At 42.2% G+C, this 25448-nt stretch overlaps 1 protein-coding gene across 6 annotated transcripts in view; it reads right to left on the bottom strand.

The window, feature by feature from the left end:
- LTBP1 (latent transforming growth factor beta binding protein 1) overlaps positions 1–25448 on the bottom strand; it is a 514666-nt gene that overhangs the window by 2899 nt on the left and 486319 nt on the right. For all 6 annotated transcript variants that reach the window (XM_088474432.1, XM_088474435.1, XM_088474434.1 and 3 more), the window contains 3 exons: positions 14620–14790; positions 10012–10131; positions 1731–1883 (listed from right to left, as the gene is read on the bottom strand). In XM_088474432.1, coding sequence (XP_088330558.1) covers positions 1731–1883; positions 10012–10131; positions 14620–14790 — 444 coding nt within the window. The remainder of the gene's footprint in view (positions 1–1730; positions 1884–10011; positions 10132–14619; positions 14791–25448) is intronic.

Raw genomic sequence — 25448 nt, 5'->3', positions numbered from 1 at the left:
TTCAAGCTTGTAAGTGCAATGGACTGTAAAAATGTAATGATGAAAGGAAATAGCACCAACTATATTATGTGTTATGTAACAATTAAACAATATTTCTACAGAATCCAATTCCTCTTTGGCACAGATAATAAGGACTATGCAACACAGGCTCCAGCCTATAACGTAATGCATTTTTAGATATGCAAAATATTTATAAATCGAGACTTACTTAGGGCTGAGTCATTTATATGTATTATTATTATTATTATTATTATTATTATTATTATTATTAGCATTTAATTGTAAAGTGCCAGTATAGTCCATAGCACTTTACAATTGGGAGCAAACACAGTAGTAAAACAAGACTGGGCACTAACAGACAAACAGAGAGGTAGGTATTCCCAGCTCATGAGCTTACCACCTACATGACAATTGGAGTTAGACATATGATGTTATTTGTCACATATTGCATATTGGTCCAGCCAGATTGCAATTTAAAAAGTGCTTAAAGGGGTAAATGATCGAGTCACGCTGCAATGTTGGGGTCAGAAGGTTGTTTGAATATAGCAAAGAATACATACTGTAAATGCTTTGTGTGAACCATGTAGACGTGAGCTAGCAGAGTAGTATAGCCTTGTAATGTTAAGAGGGTAGTTCTGGAATTTAACAAGCTTGCCAGAAAAGTTGTGTTTTTAAAGAATGCTTGCAGGTTTGGAGGCAGGAGGGAAATCTTGTTGGGTGAGGGATTAAATTCCACATGATTATGTAGCCCAGATAAATACTGTAATGCAGGTTATGAGTGTGGATGAGAGACATACATCTTTCATAGTGTGGAGGGTTAAAGTTACAAAAAATGTTTAGATAAGTGAAGACATGTATGGTGGTGCAGTGGTATCACTAGGAGGGTGTGCTCCACATCAAGTGCCACCATCCGAGGAGGTGACGCCAAAATGCAGGGTCCACTTCAGTGGCCGAGATTCGGGCAATGCACTGGGACTTTACTGTGAAGCCCCTGTCTCTCGGTCACTGAGGAGTTCACAGTGCGGGGAGAGTTTCTGGGGACAGCACAGCATCTTCAGGAGTGCTGCACACGACCCTATGAAAACTAGCGAGATGTCAGATCACACCACTTCACCATAAGGCCACATAATTTCTTTTTGGTGCGCAGAGGGGTCTGTTTTGTACACCGGGTGTCACCAATCCCAGTGACATCACTGTGTTGTTGCAGTTTTGGAGAGGCAACAAATGTAGGAACTGACAGAGCAGTGCACCAGTAGAACATTATTTTAAAAGAAAATCAGTCTAGCCACTGAATATAAATTAGTTAGTAGGGGGAAAGTCTGGTTAGGGGAGAGCTGTAATGATGGAATTGTAATGTTTGCCATATATTTAGCTATAAAGAATGGTTGTAAAGAGGGCTGGAACTGCAGAGCACTACCAAAATACAGGCCTATCTGGTGACGGGATCGGTATGAAATACCCGACGCTGGAAGACTGGCAGTGAAGATCCCGACAGGTATTTTACCTATTCACTAACCTAACCCCCTCCCTAACCCTAACCTCCCCAATTTCCTAAACCTAACCCCCCCTTCCTCTAAGCACCCCCTGTCATTAGACCCCTGCTGGGATTAGACAGTGAGGAAGCCGGCAGTCGGCATTTCAACCATCGGCTTCCTGACTGCATCCCCTGGTGACACAGAATAAGTGTCCATGGGGGTCATGAAATGTTAAAAATGTATGTTTTTTCTTACCAACACAAGTCATTTTCATCATATCCAGGTGATACCCATCAAAGCAATCGCATGTGTATCCTTCCTGTACTCGTACACATCTACCATTTTCACATCCGTTCAAGATGCCACATTCTTCTGCTTGCAGCTCCTCATACTTCTCACCTCCATGACCTGCAACAATAAAACATGATCAAAACTTAGAAATGGTGGGTTATGTATCTGGTCTTCACACCAAGATCAATAGTCTCGGCTAGATACAGACAACCTGCAGCTTTACAGATCTTACAAATTGCTTACAAAATACAGCTTACTGCTATCAGTGCAAGCTGGCAGTTGTAGTTCAACAATGCTGGATGAAGTGCAGCCAGATACTGAATTATATGCAATCAAGTGCTTGATATAAAAGTCTAACTCTATATTGTAGGTATAGCCACTAAGGGGCACATTTAGTTAGCCATGGGTTGAGTCGTGTGGTCTTGTTCTCCTGGGTAAATTGGCTGGGGTATATCAATTACAGAACTACAATCAACCTATAAGCAATCCCAGGACAGCCGTCAATGCTTATTTCAGCTCACACCCTCTGTAGCTAATTGTATCTGAGCCCTAATGTTTTGTTTAAACATGAAAATATGAAAACGTTCAATATTGATGCATATATTTTGTATGTCACTGTATGTAGTATATTCTTTTACAGAAAATATCTTAACAGCAAATAATAGGAATGATATAGAGTTCCTTGTGGTTTTATAAACTTGAATCTGCAATTTAAATACAATTACCCGTATTTAGAGATGCATTACACTTAAAACCCAATGTGCAAGTAAGTACTTTTATGGCAAGTATGCATTTTTCACCTACATTCATAGGGTCTATATACAAAGCCTTGCAGAGAAATAAAGTGGGCGGAGATAAAGTACCAACCAATCAGGTCCTAACTGTCACTTTACAGGTTTTATTTGAAAAATGAGTTAGGAGCTAAGTGGTTGGTACCTTATCTCCATCTAATTTATCTCTTTTCAAGCCTTGGTACATACAGTAGACCCCATAATAATAAATTAGTGTGTCACTTGGGCGGTATGGTTAATGTTCATTTTCTCACCCTCATTACAGTTCTGCATTTATGCCAGACCACAGTATAAATGTGTCAATGGCCAAATGTAAATTGTCTATGAGCCAGCAGAGGGCAGCATTACTCCACACTGAACAATGACTACTTATTGAACAACATGTACTGAAGAGTATATTACAGAGTACTTTGCAAGCATCTAATTCATTGATTTAAGAACACCCCATATAAATATATACACACACAAGAAAGATTTCTGGCACTAATATAACAATTATTTAAATATGTTAAAATATATCACCTCGAATAAAAGTTAATTACTTGCTGCTCCTAAATAGTACATCTGATTAGTACTCAATAAATATACAACAATAGAGAATACATTTCCTCAAAGAGCGCATTATTATATATACAAAATAACAATATTTTATTAAAATAAACCGAACAATAAAAAGGATTAATGCATATATATATATATATATATATATATATAATTCCAGTGATTTTTTAAAGCATGCTAAGAGTCTTAAAACTTATTACACAAAGTAGCAGTCTCTATTATGCTTTTGCAATTGGACTCCATACAGCATTGCAAGTGATTAATCTTGGCACGTAAATAAAAAAACTAAATTGCCCAATTATTGATGGACTCTGAAGTGCTGCAAAACTGAAAAAGTTCTTTGATAATAATGCAATTTAAAGTCATCCAATGAGTTGCTGATATAATATCAAGTCAATAGAAAAGATTTTACCTCAACCTCCCCCGTGTCTCGCAGCCCCTTGAGGTGTAGTCCTTACTGCTGATCGGCACCCAGCTCAGCGACAAAAGGGGAGAACAAGTCCTCCTGGGAGATTGCGTGTCTCCATATTAGTAGTTACACAGTGGTGGGGCAAGGTTATTGGACACTAATGCCGTGGGGAGGGAGTACATGCAGGTGATAATCTAAGATGAAGCTTCCAAAGATAAGCATCAGTACAGCAAATAACGGGTCTTCCTTACGCGTTTCTCTGCCTTATGTGGTAGCGGTTGCTTCAAAGGAATCAGACAATAAGTGGTCTATGTGGTCCAGGCTCCATATTTATGTAACAGTTGACCAATAGTCATCCTTGGTTCACACCTGAGCATTAATTAACACCTGAAGGTGATTTGATCCAAAACTACTTTCGCGGTAATATATTTAAGAGAAGATAAGTAAATATATTATAGTACCTTTATATAAAAGTTGTAATAACAGCCACAAACAATACATACTGTAACAATAACACATATAGCTTTCCAAAGAAAATTATATACAGGTTGAGTCTCCCATATCCAAATATTCCAAAATAAGGAATATTCCGAAATATGGAATTTTTTTAGCATGACTGAGATAAAGAAACCTTTTGATTTTTGATGGTTCAATGTACACAAATTTTGTCTAAGGCACAAATTATTAACAATATTGTATAAAATTACCTTCAGGCTGTGTGTATAAGGTGTATATGAAACATAAATGAATTGAATTTCTGTACACAAACTTTGCTTGAGCCACAAAATTATTGAAAATATTGTATAAAATTACCTGCAGGCTGTGTGTATAAGGTGTAAATAACACATACATGCATTCTGTGTGTATAGTGGGGTCCCATTCCCAAGATATTTCATTATGGTATACAAATATTCCAAAATACGGAATATTCTGTTATCCAAAATACCCTGTTCCCAAGCATTTTAGATATGGGAGACTCAACCTGTATATATATATATATATATATATATATATACATATATATATATATATATATATACAGTATATATATATACATATATCTATACACACATGTATATATATATATATATATATATATATATGGGCAGCACAGACGGTGTAATGGTTAGCGTTACTGCCTCACAGCACTGAGGTCGTGGGTTCGATTCCCACCACGGCCCTAACTGTGTGGAGTTTGTATATTCTCCCTGTGCTTGCGTGGGTTTCCTCCGGGTACTCCGGTTTCCTCCCACACTCCAAAAATATACTGATAGGTTAATTGGCTCCAAACATAAAATTAACCCTAGTGTGTATGTGTGTGAGCATGTGATAGGGAACATAGATTGTAAGCTCCACTGGGGCAGGGACTGATGTGAATGGCCAACTATTCTCTGTACAGCGTTGCGGAATATGTGTACGCTATATAAATAACTGGTAATAATAATAATAATATATATATATATATAACTCAAATTTGCCTTTATCCTGCGCTCACTCAGTATCAGTTATATAGAAAATTTGATGGCTGCACCTTTACACCAGATCCCCTGTTAGTGGGATCACAATACAGACATACACATAGAAACGGGAAAAGGGCACTCAAAATTGAATTTTTACAATTTGTACAAAAAGTTCTTCCAACCAATCTTTAGGAGGTATACATGGGCCAGTTGAAAATCCCCAGAATCTCTTTTTGTGTGATTTTCCTGTAGTATTGTTTGATTTATATAGCCATGGAAGAAGTCTTTAAAGAGGAATCCTGATGATAATCTTTAGAGATATAAAACAATCCAGCGGGCTCCTGAAAATACACCCTCACACCAGCAGAATACACCCTAATAACGGCCAAATGGCCAAGCATTATCTGAAGTTTAAAGATCGGTTTATTAAAACATAAAACCAACAGAACATAATGGAATATGCTTACATAAATGTATTTAGCAAGGTGCTGTTTTTGATTGCCGAATAATTTGTAGATGACACCAAAACATCTCTGCCTCACACAAAAGGGTGCGAGCTCATGGCAGCGGACCCAAATAGTTAATGAGATTAAACCCAGGAAGAGACACTGATGGACTGTCTGACTGTGGTTGAACACTGCCCAAACCTAGAACAGTTGAAGACTTTTCCCTGTGGGACCTGCTGAAAAAATAACTTTAAGTTTTCTGCAATAGTAATTTTTATCTTGTATTGTGCATTAAGAATGACCCCTGATGAAGTCCTGTCAAAGGATGAAACGCGTCGGGTTGAAGGAGTCTGTTTAAGGCCGAACTATTTCAGTCCACTGCCACGAGCTTGCACCCTTTTAGGTGAGGCAGAGGTGTTTTGGTGTCATCTGCCAGTTGTTCGGCAAACAAAAACAGCACCTTGCTAAATACATTTATGTAAGCATATTCCACTATGTTCTGTTGGTTTTATGTTTTAATAAACCGATTTTTAAACTTCACATAACGCTTGGCCATTTGGCCGTTATTTGGGTGTATTCTGCTGGTGTGAGGGTGTATTTTCAGGAGCCCGTTGGATTGTTTTATATCTCTAAAGATTATCTTCAGGATTCCTCTTTAAAGACTTCTTCCATGGCTATATAAATCAAACAATACTACAGGAAGATCACACAAAAAGAGATTCTGGTTTCAACTGGCCCGTGTATACCCCCTAAAGCTTGGTCGGAAGAACTTTTTATACAAATCAAACTATAATATCTTGTGTGTTCTATAGAGATTGTAAAAATTATTCAACTTTGAGCATCCTTTTCCTGTTTATATGTGTATGTATATATATATATATATATATATGTGTATATATATATATATATATATATATATTGACATTGCTTATAGAGTCATCTATTTCAAAACAGTGTACAACTGTGCAAAAATGGTGTTGTAAGCAGTGGCGTAGCCAGGGGGGCTGGTCCCAGCAGTTTCCGACACTGTCGCGGATGTGATGTAATGATGCTACAACGCTGCCGGTCAGTCACTGGAAGTGTCAGTGTCGCCACTAGTTGTAAGCCAAAGCATCCAACTAACCTTTATTTTTCAGTTCAGAAAATGAAAGCAATCGCCTTTAATGTGCAGCAAGTTCTACTGTACGTCATCGACAAATCTTCCAGGGCTAAACATATCTAATCTATAATACATGTAATAAATTAACCTTGCACATTGTGTGACTTGTTGCCTTCACGCTTCTATTTCCATGTAAAAATATACATGGACTAATATAATAATTTGTATGTAACACTCTCAGCTTGTTTTGATTTGCCCCTGGCAATGATTATTTCTAGTTATTTAATCTTGTTGTGCATGTTTATTTTTTTAATAATGCGAAAATGAAATAGGATTATGATCCTTTCCAACAGTCCTGTCACATTGGGGCGGTATGGTATCAGTCTGCTTACAGTGCCTGGAAATTACATTGAAATGCTGGCATCTATGAAGCCAGCTGAATCCTGTTTATTAGAGTATATCAAACTAACAACATGTTTGAGGTTATGGCCTTTCACAGGCACATATGCCTTTTTACAATTATTTTTGTCCCCGGGTTATGAAAAGTAGATAAATAAAGCTTGGTGAAACTAATCTGTCCCACTATAAGACAGCACAACATTCATCACATACCAGAAACATATTCTGTTGTGTGTTACTGTGTGTTGAGCAAGAAGCACTGCAGAACTATTTGCATACTTTATAGCTATGATTTATTAATCTGCAATTCCACACATCACATTGGGGACTGTGCTCTTGTTAAACTGCCAGCAAAATACACACCCCATGTGATGCTGGATGAATCCCATGCATATCTTCCTGTTTCGATTACTGGCCGACACAGCTCTACATAATGTTTTCTTTCGCTGTAAATAATAAGTAAGGATTAACAATTCATAAGGGATGCAAATGCTGCTTTGCTGAAATATAGAAAAAGGTCTGGCCAGGAATGTGCTATATTAAATATGTTTTTCTGGGTTTATATTAGACTGTTTTGCTCCATAAAGAACACATATCATTTATGATACATAACAGTACTTTATGGGGTCTTCATGTGATTTGACAGATTAAATAGCTTGAGCTGCAGTTATTTTGTTGCACCTGTGACTTTCCAAATGTTACTGAAAGACCAATCACTCCTAGAGGGTTCTGTAAGCCTTTTTGGTGTCTTCAAGATGTTACTGAGGGACCACTCACTCCCAGAGGGCTCTGTAAGCCTTTATGGTGTCTTCAAGATGTTACTGAGGGACCACTCACTCCCAGAGGGCTCTGTAAGATCTTATGGTGGTTTCAAGATGGTCCTGAAGGACCACTCACTCCCAGAGGGCTCTGTAAGCCTTTATGGTAGTTTTAAGATGGTACTGAAGGACCTATCACTTCCAGAGGGCTCTGTAAGCCTTTATGGTGTCTTCAATATGTTACTGAAGGACCACTCACTCTCCAGTGGGTTCTGTAAGCCTTTTATGGTGGTTTCAAGATGCTCCTGAAGGACTACTCACTCCCAGAAAGTTCTTTAAGCCTTTATGATGTCTTCAAGATGTTAGAGTCACTCACTCCCAGTGGGCTCTGTTAGCCTTTATGGTGGTTTCAAGATGTTACTTTAGGACCATTCACTTCCGGAGGGCTCTGTAAGCCTGTATGAAGTTCGGTGACCTCTTCAGCAGTTATTACAACTCCCAGTATGTGGTAACATTAGCAAATATGTAATTTTTGCATTAGCCTAAAGACCGGTGCTTTGAAAACCCATGAACCAAGCATTTTATTCATACAGCTTCACAGGCACTTTGAACACTGGGTACCCTCTTTGAGAACTGCCACCAAATGTGCTTACTAACGGGTTCATAACCACTGATGTTTCTTAAATGTGTTTTATATGTATTCTTAATCCACATTAAAGAACAAGAAATGTTACTGTATGTATTTGTAGGGCTTTCCTACACTACAGTGGGTCACCACCTGGCACAGGAAAGGCACAAACAGGGGACATACATTTATACTGTAATGAGAGGATGCTGATAGTCATAAGGTGGGTGTAAAATCATCTAAAAATGGTTCAACAGGAAAAAAAAATTGCTATTGTGGTGCACTCTTCTATATGACAATATTGTCTAAAACTTAACTTTTAATTATATTTATATATAAAAATAAAAATTGTGGTATAGGACATATATACATACATATGATTTTATGCAGACAATTTAAGCAAATATTTTGCTGCAGTAATCCCATTTACTTCTTTTCTCTCCTCTGAGGAAAAGATATTCAGGATAATACCTGGCAATAATTTTTCATTCCTGACAATGGCTCAAAAATAAAGGAATCCTGCTAGTATAGCAACAAATATGTCATTTAAAAAAGCCTCAACGGTTGCAATATTTCCATAGTTGCTGTGTTTTTAAGATCAGGATCCTGATCTTAAAAACAAAGCAACTGTGGAATATCTTTTCAAGGTTAGTGCACCTGTGTGGGCACTGAGATATAACTGGCCAACTCAAATATACTTGTAGCACTTGTAGAACCACAAGTGCCCGCAAGCCGCTGGCACCAGTACCCCCACTTTGAAGAAAAAAGAAAAAAAACAAGACACACAGCGTATGATTTAGTCCTTTATTTTACATTCACTCACTCACGCACACTCACACTCTCAATACATACTTAGCCCTACTCCATGGCGCTGGTCGGTCTTCTTCTCCAGTAGGCATCCAGGGGGCTTGGCAACACAAAAAAACAAATACCCAATCCCATGGATACAGAAACGCTGTATGTACATACTGTACATACAGCTCTTAGTCAATCAGTGGCGGCTTTCTATTACAGCATACAGGTGTACATATAGCGTTCTGTATGTGGGATCAGGGTAAAGAGGACCAACCGGTGCCATGGATTATGGGTAAGTATGTAGTGGGAGTGTGTGTGAGTTAGTGTGTAATAAAGAACTAAGGGCCTGATTCAGAGATGTACGTTCATCTGACGATGAACATACATCTCCGATGGGTAGGGGATGCACCTGCACAGAATGAGTCCTGCGATTACGCTCACAGACCCACACAAGACGCAGCATGATTTACATGATGCTGTGTTTGGGGGGGTGGAGTGGGGTCATTGCAGGTCACCGTTCCCAGAAACGGAGGCGTGTCACCCCAGCTTCCAGGAGGGACAAAGCCAGGGTCTGCATCAGCAGATGTAGATTCCTAGCCTCTGAAGTTATTAGCACCCGATCAGGTTACGGAAAGCTTCAGTTCCCGCAGCATCACCAAAAGAGCAACCATCACGACCATCAGTCGCGGTTGTTGCTGTCATGCTCGCAAATGCAGCAAGAAGGTGTCTGACACATCCTTCTGCATTTGCATTAAAATGATATAAATGTTGTCAACAGTCTTGCATTTAAGTATCTAAATGAGACACATAGATTATTAAAGATATATTATTGAGATGGCAGATAGAGCTGGTAGAGGATTGTCTACACATAGACAAGGAAATAGAGACTTTATTTAACTTACGATCTGGAAGGTTGTAGGGATCAGGCTGTGGAACATAGTCTTCTGAAAAATGAAGGGCATCTTCTCCATAGGGCTGCCTGAATCTTGGCACTCGAAGGTTGCATAGATCAGCATAGTCCTCTGCATATATAAAAAGATAAAAACATAATTTTATATATATATATATATATATATATATATACATATATATATATATATATATTATATATTTATCATCTTAAGCTTAACCATGAATTTACTGTTATTTTCTACATCAACTTTTTACAGGACCTCTACGGTCTTTACGATACATTGTGATTTGTGAAGGGTTGGGTAAGAAATCTCAGCAGTCGGGATGCCTACTGTCAAAATGCCGACAGCGACATCCCGATGCTCGGTATCCCAACAGGGGGTGGGTAAGTATACTAATTCTCCCCTCTTCTCCCCCTAACCCTAATCCTCCCTTCTTGCACCCTAACCCTAACCTTCCGTGTTAGTGCCTAAACCAAACCTTCCCCCCCTTGGAGCCTAAACCTAACTGTCCCCCCTTAGTGACTAACCTTAACCTCGTCCAGTGGCGCCTAACCCTATCCCCCCAGTGGTTTCTAACCCTAAACCCCTCCCCCCAAAATCTTACCCCGATGTTGTGCCTAAACCTAACACTCTCCACCATGGCTAACAGTTAAGTTCGCCCCGATGTACCTTCGATCGGGATGGCAGCTGTCGAGATTCCAACATTGGGATTTAGATAGGCATCGGGATTTCGACACCTATCTTTAGTCCCGGGTCGGCCTTCCGCCGTCTGCATTTCGATGTCCACCATCCCGTCCCCCGGCATACTCACTACATCCTACTGAAAAGTACAGTGCACTATAAACAGCAAACTACTAAGACTGAGAACTTAAAATGAGTCTCTGTCTGTAACAGTGTCTCATTTCATGAAACTAGAAAAGCCTGTCTCTCCTTTTGTTTCTGTGCACTGAAATCCTATATGAAATATGACATACCTTCAGGCTGTCTGTGCCAGCAGAGCAGCTAAGTCATTACAAATATGACTGCAACACTTCTGACAAAATTTTATTTTATTTATGCCTTCAAAGAGATTAATCAGTTTTAACACAAGTACTGTCTGGGGAATGCAAAGAAGAATTCTAAGTTTGTGGAATAAGAATTTGCGTCCCAAATATCTGCAAGGTCTTAAACGAGTTGAGTCAGACTTTTTATTTTCAAAATCTTTTGACAAGTAATATCAGCAAAAAATGGGGGTGGGGGAGGGAGAATATAATATAATCTATTATATAATGCGCTAACCTTTCCGTCTAGGACATGCACAGTGGAGGCACATAGTGGTATGTGAGGACTTCCTCCACTCTCCCCATGCACACAGTTCATCTGCCACTATTGATGGTACACAATTACAACAGCTGCAGACCGATGACCTGGGTGCTGGATCAGAGGAGGAACTAGTGACGGTGCTAGGGGGCCCCACCCAAAATCTTGCCAATGGCATCAAACTGGTTAGGGTCGGCTCTGACTGTAGCGCTGCATTCAATCACTGACATACAATAAAATCATCCCAGTGATAAGAGCTTAGATATTTTTTTTACAATAACTTGTATTTTACCTTTACTGGACCTAATGCAGTTTTCATTGAGTTTTAGACACTGGCTGGTCAGTACTGGGGTCCCCTATGACATGTACAGTGCACTAATGTGGTAAATGTAGACAGGATCACAATCAAGTCCTTAAGTATTTTACTTTTACATTATACTGCATTCCCAGGACTATGGTGTATTCCTTACAGTGCATTGCTGTTATCAATCTGGTACATTGTCATGCATGCACTACTCTCTGACCACATACTCTCTAATGGTTAGCCTGTCTGATTAGCTGATGAAGTTAGGCTTCCCAGACCTTGCTCTAGCCTTCTACTATTGTACTAATGCTTGTTTGAATATATGACACATAGGGGTAAATTTACTAATTGTGTTTTTGGTTGATTTTCCGTCGCTTTTGCAAACCAACCAAAACTTTCCATTTACTAAAGTCAAAACAGACAGAAAAGTAAACAAAAATCTGACTTTAGAATACTTTAGAACATTGACTCAGCAATGAATACTTTTACTTAGAAAACAAAAAGATTTGCAGATTTACTAAAGGTCTGTTTTAAAAATGATCAAAAAAACCAACAGCAAAACTATGACAAATCCACCCAAACAATATTCCTGTCTGCCATTACCAACAATCTGGCTAATGTGACGGCACAGGAATCCCACGCTTTATGTCCTCCCGCTATGGCATTACCCCCCCACCTCAGATGGTTCAGCCTGGTGCTGGTTATTGAAAAATAAGGGGAACCCCATACCATTTCCCCCCTATTTTTCAATTTTGTCACTCAATTTTGTAGGCTGAAAGGTCTGGGGCTGGTTATGAATTTGAAGGGGACGCGTTTTTTTATTTTTTTTTAACCCTTTCTTTACATTTTACCCTAACGAAGCCTGCACAGATCAGTATGTGCTTCTGTTTGGATGGGTTTGTCATTTTGTTTGTAATTCTAAATGCTATTGCTGAAATACCAAAAACCATGGGCATTTAGAGCAGCAAAAAAATTACTGACATCGCCGTCAGGTTTCAATTGAAGCTGAAACCCAACGGTTAGTAAATAGATTTTTTAGACATCAAAACGACGTTGCTGTCGTTCAATTTTGGTCGATTTTGGTTTAGAACCGAAACTGACCTTTAATAAATTGACCCCATAATCTTGTGATTTTTGCAAAGGTGTTTATTCTTTACACTTACATCCATTATTGTACTGATTTAGTAGAAAATAAACAGCAAAAATCTAAATGTACAACTCAATCTCATATTCAACTGGGTGAGGGCAAAAAGCGGCTCTGTCACAGTAGGTGGTCATACTACAGTATGAAGCTCTGCATCATGTAGTAATGTGTGGTTACACAGGCACACAGTTTGCCTCCCACTAGTTGCCTCTGTTTTATCAATGAAATACAGAGATTCTGCTTTCCAATACATGCATTTGGTTCCTGCATACAGTATGTGTCTTCAAAATCTGAATTAAATGAGAAACCAGACTAACGCTTCTTAGTGGTGGACAATAATTTAAGTGTAAAGTCAAGATGAGAATTTACAACTGAGTTATTTTTAAGGCAACATCTCTGAGAAGGACAATTTATAGCCTGCTTTCCAGATGGTTGCAACTTTGATCAGACAGCCACACATCCTTCCTTATGTCTGGGAGCTGCATCAGCTAGCTCTTAGGAAATGATCCGGTTAGGGGGAGTCTGACTATTTCAAGAAACCTCAGGTTTTCTATTTCGCAATAACTACTGTGCGCTCTGCAAACACTTTCATGGTTTTATCTACACTTTTCAGGAAGACAATTTATCTTCTACTGCGGAGACATTACGCTCTTGTCTCAAATGTATGATATAAATCTCTCAACTAGAAACCATGATTAGGTATTATGGAAACAGTAAATATTACTGATGGCTATCAAGTGCTGGAAAAACTCCAGGATATACTGTATGATCCTGTGGCTTCAAGGTGTAAAAGCTAGTTTGAAAGCCAATGCAACCACTTATTCCACCATATATAGAAAATGTATCCATTATAGAACTTTGTAGTTCATACATCTGGTGACTGATAAAACAATGCTATTACTAGAGACGACACATGCTTCAGGAAATAAGACATTTAAATGAAACAAAATACACTCTACAGCATATGAGAAGTTGCCGAGAAAATCCTTGCAGTGGCGGAACTAGCGGCGGTGCAGCACCGGGGCCCGCTGTGGTGCAGGGGCCCATAGCCGCCTGCATGCAACAGCGCCGCTGCACACATTGCCAGTGTCCCCCAGGCCCACAGTATTTAAGTGTAGTGCTGACAGCAGTGAGAGCGGTCCTTACTACACAGTAACAATCACACCAATGCGCAGTGCAGAAACATCAGGCCGCTTGCAAGCACACAGCGCTCGCGAGCGGCTCTGAATCAGGGCACTAGTCGCATGCGTATTGCGACTTAGACACATGCGCAGTTTAATGATAATCGCTCAACTCCATAAATATCAGAATAGCGCAACACTCTGAATCAGGGCCCATAGTACATTATATGGATATTACATATCACTTTGACCTTATAAACACCCCAGGTCAGTAGGAAACTTGTAGCTGTGATAATTGCTAGATAAGCATATACTGTAAGTTAGATTAATGTCAGAATCACCACTTGGTGAATGGGGAAGTAGTTTTGTTCACTTCCAAAAACTAATTATGGGCTACCTGGAGTAATGCTAATTTACTTTGTATTCTTTTTTGAACTTTATGTCCATTTAAAAACAAGAAATGGCATTATTAGTCTATGATATTGGTCAAGACCAGCAGTGCTGCATCCATAAAAATCACAAAAAGCTATGACAGACCAGTATGATGATTGTGTATATATAGATCAGTCCCATGGGTACAATCACTGACTACGCACACAAGCTTCTGTGTATGTTCTTGGCGCACTGCAAACAGTACATTAGCTGCATATGTTTTACACTGGGACCATTTCATACTACTAATGAATGTACTATCAATGAAATATATACTATTACTACTGTTGCTTCACCTGAGTCTTTCATTGGGCATAGAGCACACTGCATGCCCCATGCTTCTCCATATAAACAGCAGCATTCTGTATAAGTAGTCTGCCTCCCTTCCAAAGGCCGACGGCACATGTAGTCATCACTGAGCTCTTGCCAACACACATCTTGGAATACATCGGTTTCCTCTGTAGGTTCTGTAAAATAATCAGATTATATGTCATATACTAAGAAAGTAGCATTCCACAGATTAATTGAAAGTAAAATGGTGTGAAGACTACATAGCCACTGTAACAGTTTACCAAACTCTAGTGAGGAGGCAAAGGCTGCAATAGCACCTGCGAAAGAGGTCTTCTCTCCACAAAATAATCTGCTAGAGCATGTCAAAGGCTGCAATAGCACCTGCGAAAGAGGTCTTCTCTCCACAGTGTAATCTGCTAGGGCATGTCAAAGGCTGCAATAGCACCTGTGAAAGATGTCCTCTCTCCACAATGTAATCTGCTAGAGCATGTCAAAGGCTGCAATAGCACCTGTGAAAGAGGTCCTCTCTCCACAATGTAATTTGCTAGAGCATGTCAAAGACTGCAATAGCACCTGCGAAAGAGGTCTTCTCTCCACAATGTAATCTGCTAGAGCATGTCAAAGGCTGCAATAGCACCTGTGAAAGAGGTCCTCTCTCCACAATGTAATCTGCTAGAGAATGTCAAAGACTGCAATAGCACCTGCGAAAGAGGTCCTCTCTCCACAATGTAATCTGCTAGGGCATGTCAAAGGCTGCAATAGCACCTGTGAAAGAGGTCCTCTCTCCACAATGTAATGTGATAAAGCATGTGAAAGGCTGCAATAGCACCTGCGAAAGAGGTCCTCTCTCCACAATGTAATCTGCTAGAGCATGTCAAAGGCTGCAATAGCACCTGTGAAAGAGGTCCTCTCTCCACAATGTAATCTGCAAGAGCATGTCAAAGGCTGCAATAACACCTGCGAAAGAGGTCCTCTTTCCACAATGTAATCTGGTAGGGCATGTCAAAGGCTACAATAGCACCTGTGAAAGAGGTCCTCTATCCACAATGTAATCTGCTAGGGAATGTCAAAGGCTACAATAGCACCTGTGAAAGAGGTCCTCTCTCCACAATGTAATCTGCTAGAGCATGTCAAAGACTGCAATAGCACCTGCGAAAGAGGTCTTCTCTCCACAATGTAATCTGCTAGAGCATGTCAAAGGCTGCAATAGCACCTGTGAAAGAGGTCCTCTCTCCACAATGTAATCTGCTAGAGCATGTCAAAGGCTCCAATAGCACCTGTGAAAGAGGTCCTCTCTCCACAATGTAATCTGCTAGAGAATGTCAAAGACTGCAATAGCACCTGCGAAAGAGGTCCTCTCTCCACAATGTAATCTGCTAGGGCATGTCAAAGGCTGCAATAGCACCTGTGAAAGAGGTCCTCTCTCCACAATGTAATGTGATAAAGCATGTCAAAGGCTGCAATAGCACCTGCGAAAGAGGTCCTCTCTCCACAATGTAATCTGCTAGAGCATGTCAAAGGCTGCAATAGCACCTGTGAAAGAAGTCCTCTCTCCACAATGTAATCTGCAAGAGCATGTCAAAGGCTGCAATAGCACCTGCGAAAGAGGTCTTCTCTCCACAGTGTAATCTGCTAGGGCATGTCAAAGGCTGCAATAGCACCTGTGAAAGATGTCCTCTCTCCACAATGTAATCTGCTAGAGCATGTCAAAGGCTGCAATAGCACCTGTGAAAGAGGTCCTCTCTCCACAATGTAATCTGCTAGAGCATGTCAAAGACTGCAATAGCACCTGCGAAAGAGGTCTTCTCTTCACAATGTAATCTGCTAGAGCATGTCAAAGGCTGCAATAGCACCTGTGAAAGAGGTCCTCTCTCCACAATGTAATCTGCTAGAGCATGTCAAAGGCTGCAATAGCACCTGTGAAAGAGGTCCTCTCTCCACAATGTAATCTGCTAGAGAATGTCAAAGACTGCAATAGCACCTGCGAAAGAGGTCCTCTCTCCACAATGTAATCTGCTAGAGCATGTCAAAGGCTGCAATAGCACCTGTGAAAGAGGTCCTCTCTCCACAATGTAATCTGCAAGAGCATGTCAAAGGCTGCAATAGCAGCTGCGAAAGAGGTCCTCTTTCCACAATGTAATCTGGTAGGGCATGTCAAAGGCTACAATAGCACCTGTGAAAGAGGTCCTCTCTCCACAATGTAATCTGCTAGGGAATGTCAAAGGCTACAATAGCACCTGTGAAAGAGGTCCTCTCTCCACAATGTAATCTGCTAGAGCATGTCAAAGACTGCAATAGCACCTGCGAAAGAGGTCTTCTCTCCACAATGTAATCTGCTAGAGCATGTCAAAGGCTGCAATAGCACCTGTGAAAGAGGTCCTCTCTCCACAATGTAATCTGCTAGAGCATGTCAAAGGCTGCAATAGCACCTGTGAAAGAGGTCCTCTCTCCACAATGTAATCTGCTAGAGAATGTCAAAGACTGCAATAGCACCTGCGAAAGAGGTCCTCTCTCCACAATGTAATCTGCTAGGGCATGTCAAAGGCTGCAATAGCACCTGTGAAAGAGGTCCTCTCTCCACAATGTAATGTGATAAAGCATGTCAAAGGCTGCAATAGCACCTGCGAAAGAGGTCCTCTCTCCACAATGTAATCTGCTAGAGCATGTCAAAGGCTGCAATAGCACCTGTGAAAGAGGTCCTCTTTCCACAATGTAATCTGCAAGAGCATGTCAAAGGCTGCAATAGCACCTGCGAAAGAGGTCTTCTCTCCACAGTGTAATCTGCTAGGGCATGTCAAAGGCTGCAATAGCACCTGTGAAAGATGTCCTCTCTCCACAATGTAATCTGCTAGAGCATGTCAAAGGCTGAAATAGCACCTGTGAAAGAGGTCCTCTCTCCACAATGTAATCTGCTAGAGCAGGTCAAAGACTGCAATAGCACCTGCGAAAGAGGTCTTCTCTAAACAATGTAATCTGCTAGAGCATGTCAAAGGCTGCAATAGCACCTGTGAAAGAGGTCCTCTCTCCACAATGTAATCTGCTAGAGCATGTCAAAGGCTGCAATAGCACCTGTGAAAGAGGTCCTCTCTCCACAATGTAATCTGCTAGAGAATGTCAAAGACTGCAATAGCACCTGCGAAAGAGGTCCTCTCTCCACAATGTAATCTGCTAGGGCATGTCAAAGGCTGCAATAGCACCTGTGAAAGAGGTCCTCTCTCCACAATGTAATGTGATAAAGCATGTCAAAGGCTGCAATAGCACCTGCGAAAGAGGTCCTCTCTCCACAATGTAATCTGCTAGAGCATGTCAAAGGCTGCAATAGCACCTGTGAAAGAGGTCCTCTCTCCACAATGTAATCTGCAAGAGCATGTCAAAGGCTGCAATAGCACCTGCGAAAGAGGTCCTCTTTCCACAATGTAATCTGGTAGGGCATGTCAAAGGCTACAATAGCACCTGTGAAAGAGGTCCTCTCTCCACAATGTAATCTGCTAGGGAATGTCAAAGGCTACAATAGCACCTGTGAAAGAGGTCCTCTCTCCACAATGTAATCTGCTAGAGCATGTCAAAGACTGCAATAGCACCTGCGAAAGAGGTCTTCTCTCCACAATGTAATCTGCTAGAGCATGTCAAAGGCTGCAATAGCACCTGTGAAAGAGGTCCTCTCTCCACAATGTAATCTGCTAGAGCATGTCAAAGGCTGCAATAGCACCTGTGAAAGAGGTCCTCTCTCCACAATGTAATCTGCTAGAGAATGTCAAAGACTGCAATAGCACCTGCGAAAGAGGTCTTCTCTCCACAATGTAATCTGCTAGGGCATGTCAAAGGCTGCAATAGCACCTGTGAAAGAGGTCCTCTCTCCACAATGTAATGTGATAAAGCATGTCAAAGGCTGCAATAGCACCTGCGAAAGAGGTCCTCTCTCCACAATGTAATCTGCTAGAGCATGTCAAAGGCTGCAATAGCACCTGTGAAAGAGGTCCTCTCTCCACAATGTAATCTGCAAGAGCATGTCAAAGGCTGCAATAGCACCTGCGAAAGAGGTCCTCTTTCCACAATGTAATCTGGTAGGGCATGTCAAAGGCTACAATAGCACCTGTGAAAGAGGTCCTCTCTCCACAATGTAATCTGCTAGGGCATGTCAAAGGCTACAATAGCACCTGTGAAAGAGGTCCTCTCTCCACAAAGTAATCTGCTAGGGCATGTCAAAGGCTGCAATAGAACCTGTGAAAGAGGTCCTCTCTCCACAATGTAATCTGCTAGAGCATGTCAAAGACTGCAATAGCACCTGTGAAAGAGGTCCTCTCTCCACAATATAATCTGCTAAGGCATGTCAAAGGCTGCAATAGCACCTGCGAAAGAGGTCCTCTCTCCACAATGTAATCTGCTAGAGCATGTCAAAGGCTGCAATAGCACCTGCGAAAGAGGTCCTCTCTCCACAATGTAATCTGCTAGGGCATGTCAAAGGCTGCAATAGCACCTGTGAAAGAGGTCCTCTCTCCACAATGTAATCTGATAAAGCATGTCAAAGGCTGCAATAGCACCTGTGAAAGAGGTCTACTCTCCACAATATAATCTGCTAGACCATGTCAAAGACTGCAATAGCACCTTTGAAAGAGGTCCTCTCTCCACAATGTAATCTGATAAAGCATGTCAAAGGCTGCAATAGCACCTGCGAAAGAGGTCCTCTCTCCACAATGTAATATGCTAGAGCATGTCAAAGGCTGCAATAGCACCTGTGAAAGAGGTTCTCTCTCCACAATGTAATCTGCTAGAGCATGTCAAAGGCTGCAATAGCACCTGTGAAAGAGGTCCTCTCTCCACAATGTAATCTGCAAGAGCATGTCAAAGGCTGCAATAACACCTGCGAAAGAGGTCCTCTTTCCACAATGTAATCTGGTAGGGCATGTCAAAGGCTACAATAGCACCTGTGAAAGAGGTCCTCTCTCCACAATGTAATCTGGTAGGGCATGTCAAAGGCTACTATAGCACCTGTGAAAGAGGTCCTCTCTCCACAATGTAATCTGCTAGAGCATGTCAAAGGCTGCAATAGCACCTGCAAAAGAGGTCCTCTCTCCACAATGTAATCTGCTAGAGCATGTCAAAGGCTGCAATAGCACCTGCGAAAGAGGTCCTCTTTCCACAATGTAATCTGCTAGGGCATGTCAAAGGCTGCAGTAGCACCTGTGAAAGAGGTCCTCTCTCCACAATGTCATCTGCTAGAGCATGTCAAAGGCTGCAATAGAACCTGCAAAAGAGGACCTCTCTCCACAATGTAATCTGCTAGAGCATGTCAAAGGCTGCAATAGCACCTGCGAAAGAGGTCCTCTTTCCACAATGTAATCTGCTAGGGCATGTCAAAGGCTGCAGTAGCACCTGTGAAAGAGGTCCTCTCTCCACAATGTAATCTGCTAGAGCATGTCAAAGGCAGCAATAGAACCTGCAAAAGTGGTCCTCTCTCCACAATGTAATCTGCTAGAGCATGTCAAAAGCTGCAATAGCACCTGCGAAAGAGGTCCTCTTTCCACAATGTAATCTGCTAGAGCATGTCAAAGGGTGCAATAGCACCTGCGAAAGAGGTCCTATTTCCACCATGTAATCTGCTAGAGCATGTCAAAGGCTGCAATAGCACCTGTGAAAGAGATCCTCTCTCCACAATGTAGTCTGCTAGAGCATGTCAAAGGCTGCAATAGCACCTGTGAAAGAGGTCCTCTTTCCACAATGTAATCTGCTAGAGCATGTCAAAGACTGCAATAGCACCTGCGAAAGAGGTCCTCTCTCCACAATGCAATCTGCTAGAGCATGTCAAAGACTGCAATAGTACCTGTGCAAAAGATCCTCTCTCCACAATGTAATCTGCTAGAGCATATCAAAGGCTGCAATAGCACCTGTGAAAAAGATCCTCTCTCCACAATGTAATCTGCTAGGGCATAATAAAGGCTGCAATAGCACCTGTGAAAGAGGTCCTCTCTCCACAATGCAATCTGCTAGAGCATGTCAAAGACTGCAATAGCACCTGCGAAAGAGATCCTCTCTCCACAATGCAATCTGCTAGAGCATGTCAAAGACTGCAATAACACCTGCGAAAGAGGTCCTCTCTCCACAATGCAATCTGCTAGAGCATGTCAAAGGCTGCAATAGCACCTGCGAAAGAGGTCCTCTCTCCACAATGTAATCTGCTAGAGCATGTCAAAGACTGCAATAGCACCTGCGAAAGACGTCCTCTCTCCACAATATAACCTGCTAGAGCATGTCAAAGGCTGCAATAGCACCTGCGAAAGAGGTCCTCTCTCCACAATATAATCTGCTAGAGCATGTCAAAGGCTGCAATAGCACCTGCGAAAGAGGTCCTCTCTCCACAATGTAATCTGCTAGAGCATGTCAAAGGCTGCAATAGCACCTGCGAAAGAGGTCCTCTCTCCACAATATAATCTGCTAGAGCATGTCAAAGGCTGCAATAGCACCTGCGAAAGAGGTCCTCTCTCCATAATGCAATCTGCTAGGGCATGTCAAAGACTGCAATAGCACCTGTGAAAAAGATCCTCTCTCCACAATGTAATCTGCTAGAGCATGTCAAAGGCTGCAATAGCACCTGTGATAGAGGTCCTCTCTCCACAATGCAATCTTCTAGAGCATGTCAAAGACTGCAATAGCACCTGCGAAAGAGGTCCTCTCTCCACAATGTAATCTGCTAGAGCATTTCAAAGGCTGCAATAGCACCTGTGAAAGAGGTCCTCTCTCCATAATGCAATCTGCTAGAGCATGTCAAAGGCTGCAATAGCACCTGTGAAAGAGGTCCTCTCTCCACAATATAATCTGCTAGAGCATGTCAAAGACTGCAATAGCACCTGCGAAAGAGGTCCTCTCTCCACAATGTAATCTGCTAGAGCATATCAAAGGCTGCAATAGCACCTGTGAAAGAGGTCCTCTCTCCACAATGCAATCTGCTAGAGCATGTCAAAGGCTGCAATAGCACATGCGAAAGAAATCCTCTCTCCACAATGCAATCTGCTAGAGCATGTGAAAGGCTGCAATAGCACCTGCGAAAGAGGTCCTCTCTCCATAATGCAATCTGCTAGAGCATGTCAAAGGCTACTATAGCACCTGTGAAAGAGGTCCTCTCTCCACAATGTAATCTGCTAGAGCATGTCAAAGGCTGCAATAGCACCTGCAAAAGAGGTCCTCTCTCCACAATGTAATCTGCTAGAGCATGTCAAAGGCTGCAATAGCACCTGTGAAAGAGGTCCTCTCTCCACAATGTAATCTGATAAAGCATGTCAAAGGCTGCAATAGCACCTGTGAAAGAGGTCTACTCTCCACAATATAATCTGCTAGAGCATGTCAAAGACTGCAATAGCACCTGTGAAAGAGGTCCTCTCTCCACAATGTAATCTGATAAAGCATGTCAAAGGCTGCAATAGCACCTGCGAAAGAGGTCCTCTCTCCACAATGTAATATGCTAGAGCATGTCAAAGGCTGCAATAGCACCTGTGAAAGAGGTCCTCTCTCCACAATGTAATCTGCTAGAGCATGTCAAAGGCTGCAATAGCACCTGTGAAAGAGGTCCTCTCTCCACAATGTAATCTGCAAGAGCATGTCAAAGGCTGCAATAGCACCTGCGAAAGAGGTCCTCTTTCCACAATGTAATCTGGTAGGGCATGTCAAAGGCTACAATAGCACCTGTGAAAGAGGTCCTCACTCCACAATGTAATCTGGTAGGGCATGTCAAAGGCTACTATAGCACCTGTGAAAGAGGTCCTCTCTCCACAATGTAATCTGCTAGAGCATGTCAAAGGCTGCAATAGCACCTGCAAAAGAGGTCCTCTCTCCACAATGTAATCTGCTAGAGCATGTCAAAGGCTGCAATAGCACCTGCGAAAGAGGTCCTCTTTCCACAATGTAATCTGCTAGGGCATGTCAAAGGCTGCAGTAGCACCTGTGAAAGAGGTCCTCTCTCCACAATGTAATCTGCTAGAGCATGTCAAAGGCTGCAATAGCACCTGCGAAAGAGGTCCTCTTTCCACAATGTAATCTGCTAGGGCATGTCAAAGGCTGCAGTAGCACCTGTGAAAGAGGTCCTCTCTCCACAATGTAATCTGCTAGAGCATGTCAAAGGCTGCAATAGAACCTGCAAAAGAGGTCCTCTCTCCACAATGTAATCTGCTAGAGCATGTCAAAAGCTGCAATAGCACCTGCGAAAGAGGTCCTCTTTCCACAATGTAATCTGCTAGAGCATGTCAAAGGGTGCAATAGCACCTGCGAAAGAGGTCCTATTTCCACCATGTAATCTGCTAGAGCATGTCAAAGGCTGCAATAGCACCTGTGAAAGAGATCCTCTCTCCACAATGTAGTCTGCTAGAGCATGTCAAAGGCTGCAATAGCACCTGTGAAAGAGGTCCTCTTTCCACAATGTAATCTGCTAGAGCATGTCAAAGACTGCAATAGCACCTGCGAAAGAGGTCCTCTCTCCATAATGCAATCTGCTAGAGCATGTCAAAGACTGCAATAGTACCTGTGAAAAAGATCCTCTCTCCACAATGTAATCTGCTAGAGCATATCAAAGGCTGCAATAGCACCTGTGAAAAAGATCCTCTCTCCACAATGTAATCTGCTAGGGCATAATAAAGGCTGCAATAGCACCTGTGAAAGAGGTCCTCTCTCCACAATGCAATCTGCTAGAGCATGTCAAAGACTGCAATAGCACCTGCGAAAGAGATCCTCTCTCCACAATGCAATCTGCTAGAGCATGTCAAAGACTGCAATAACACCTGCGAAAGAGGTCCTCTCTCCACAATGCAATCTGCTAGAGCATGTCAAAGGCTGCAATAGCACCTGCGAAAGAGGTCCTCTCTCCACAATGTAATCTGCTAGAGCATGTCAAAGACTGCAATAGCACCTGCGAAAGAGGTCCTCTCTCCACAATATAACCTGCTAGAGCATATCAAAGGCTGCAATAGCACCTGAGAAAGAGGTCCTCTCTCCACAATATAATCTGCTAGAGCATGTCAAAGGCTGCAATAGCACCTGCGAAAGAGGTCCTCTCTCCACAATGTTATCTGCTAGAGCATGTCAAAGGCTGCAATAGCACCTGCGAAAGAGGTCCTCTCTCCACAATGTAATCTGCTAGAGCATGTCAAAGGCTGCAATAGCACCTGCGAAAGAGGTCCCCTCTCCACAATGTAATCTGCTAGAGCATGTCAAAGACTGCAATAGCACCTGCGAAAGAGGTCCTCTCTCCACAATATAATCTGCTAGAGCATGTCAAAGGCTGCAATAGCACCTGCGAAAGAGGTCCTCTCTCCACAATGTAATCTGCTAGAGCATGTCAAAGGCTGCAATAGCACCTGCGAAAGAGGTCCTCTCTCCACAATGTAATCTGCTAGAGCATGTCAAAGGCTGCAATAGCACCTGCGAAAGAGGTCCTCTCTCCACAATGTAATCTGCTAGAGCATGTCAAAGGCTGCAATAGCACCTGCGAAAGAGGTCCTCTCTCCACAATATAATCTGCTAGAGCATGTCAAAGGCTGCAATAGCACCTGCGAAAGAGGTCCTCTCTCCACAATGTAATCTGCTAGAGCATGTCAAAGGCTGCAATAGCACCTGCGAAAGAGGTCCTCTCTCCACAATATAATCTGCTAGAGCATGTCAAAGGCTGCAATAGCACCTGCGAAAGAGGTCCTCTCTCCATAATGCAATCTGCTAGGGCATGTCAAAGACTGCAATAGTACCTGTGAAAAAGATCCTCTCTCCACAATGTAATCTGCTAGAGCATGTCAAAGGCTGCAATAGCACCTGTGAAAGAGGTCCTCTCTCCACAATGCAATCTGCTAGAGCATGTCAAAGACTGCAATAGCACCTGCGAAAGAGGTCCTCTCTCCACACTGTAATCTGCTAGAGCATGTCAAAGGCTGCAATAGCACCTGTGAAAGAGGTCCTCTCTCCATAATGCAATCTGCTAGAGCATGTCAAAGGCTGCAATAGCACCTGTGAAAGAGGTCCTCTCTCCACAATGCAATCTGCTAGAGCATGTCAAAGACTGCAATAGCACCTGCGAAAGAGGTCCTCTCTCCACAATGTAATCTGCTAGAGCATGTCAAAGGCTGCAATAGCACCTGTGAAAGAGGTCTTCTCTCCACAATGTAATCTGCTAGAGCATATCAAAGGCTGCAATAGCACCTGTGAAAGAGGTCCTCTCTCCACAATGCAATCTGCTAGAGCATGTCAAAGGCTGCAATAGCACCTGCGAAAGAGATCCTCTCTCCACAATGCAATCTGCTAGAGCATGTGAAAGGCTGCAATAGCACCTGCGAAAGAGGTCCTCTCTCCATAATGCAATCTGCTAGAGCATGTCAAAGACTGCAATAGTACCTGTGAAAAAGATCCTCTCTCCGCAATGTAATCTGCTAGGGCATGTCAAAGGCTGCAATAGCACTTGCGAAAGGGGTCCTCTTTCCACAATGTAATCTGCTAGAGCCTGCAATAGTACCTGCGAAAGAGGTCCTCTCTCCATAATGCAATCTGCTAGGGCATGTCAAAGACTGCAATAGCACCTGCGAAAGAGGTCCTCTCTCCATAATGCTATCTGCTAGAGCATGTCAAAGACTGCAATAGTACCTGTGAAAAAGATCCTCTCTCCACAATGTAATCTGCTAGGGCATGTCAAAGGCTGCAATAGCACCTGCGAAAGGGGTCCTCTTTCCACAATGTAATCTGCTAGAGCCTGCAATAGCACCTGCGAAAAAGGTCCTTTCTCCATAATGCAATCTGCTAGGGCATGTCAAAGACTGCAATAGCACCTGCGAAAGAGGTCCTCTCTCCACAATGTAATCTGCTAGAG

Source organism: Taudactylus pleione, unplaced genomic scaffold (genome assembly GCF_031769625.1).
Source record: "Taudactylus pleione unplaced genomic scaffold, aTauple2 ptg000154l, whole genome shotgun sequence".
Classification (NCBI taxonomy): domain Eukaryota; kingdom Metazoa; phylum Chordata; class Amphibia; order Anura; family Myobatrachidae; genus Taudactylus; species Taudactylus pleione.
Note: the sequence above shows the minus strand (reverse complement) of the source record. Positions and strands in the feature narration are given on the sequence as shown.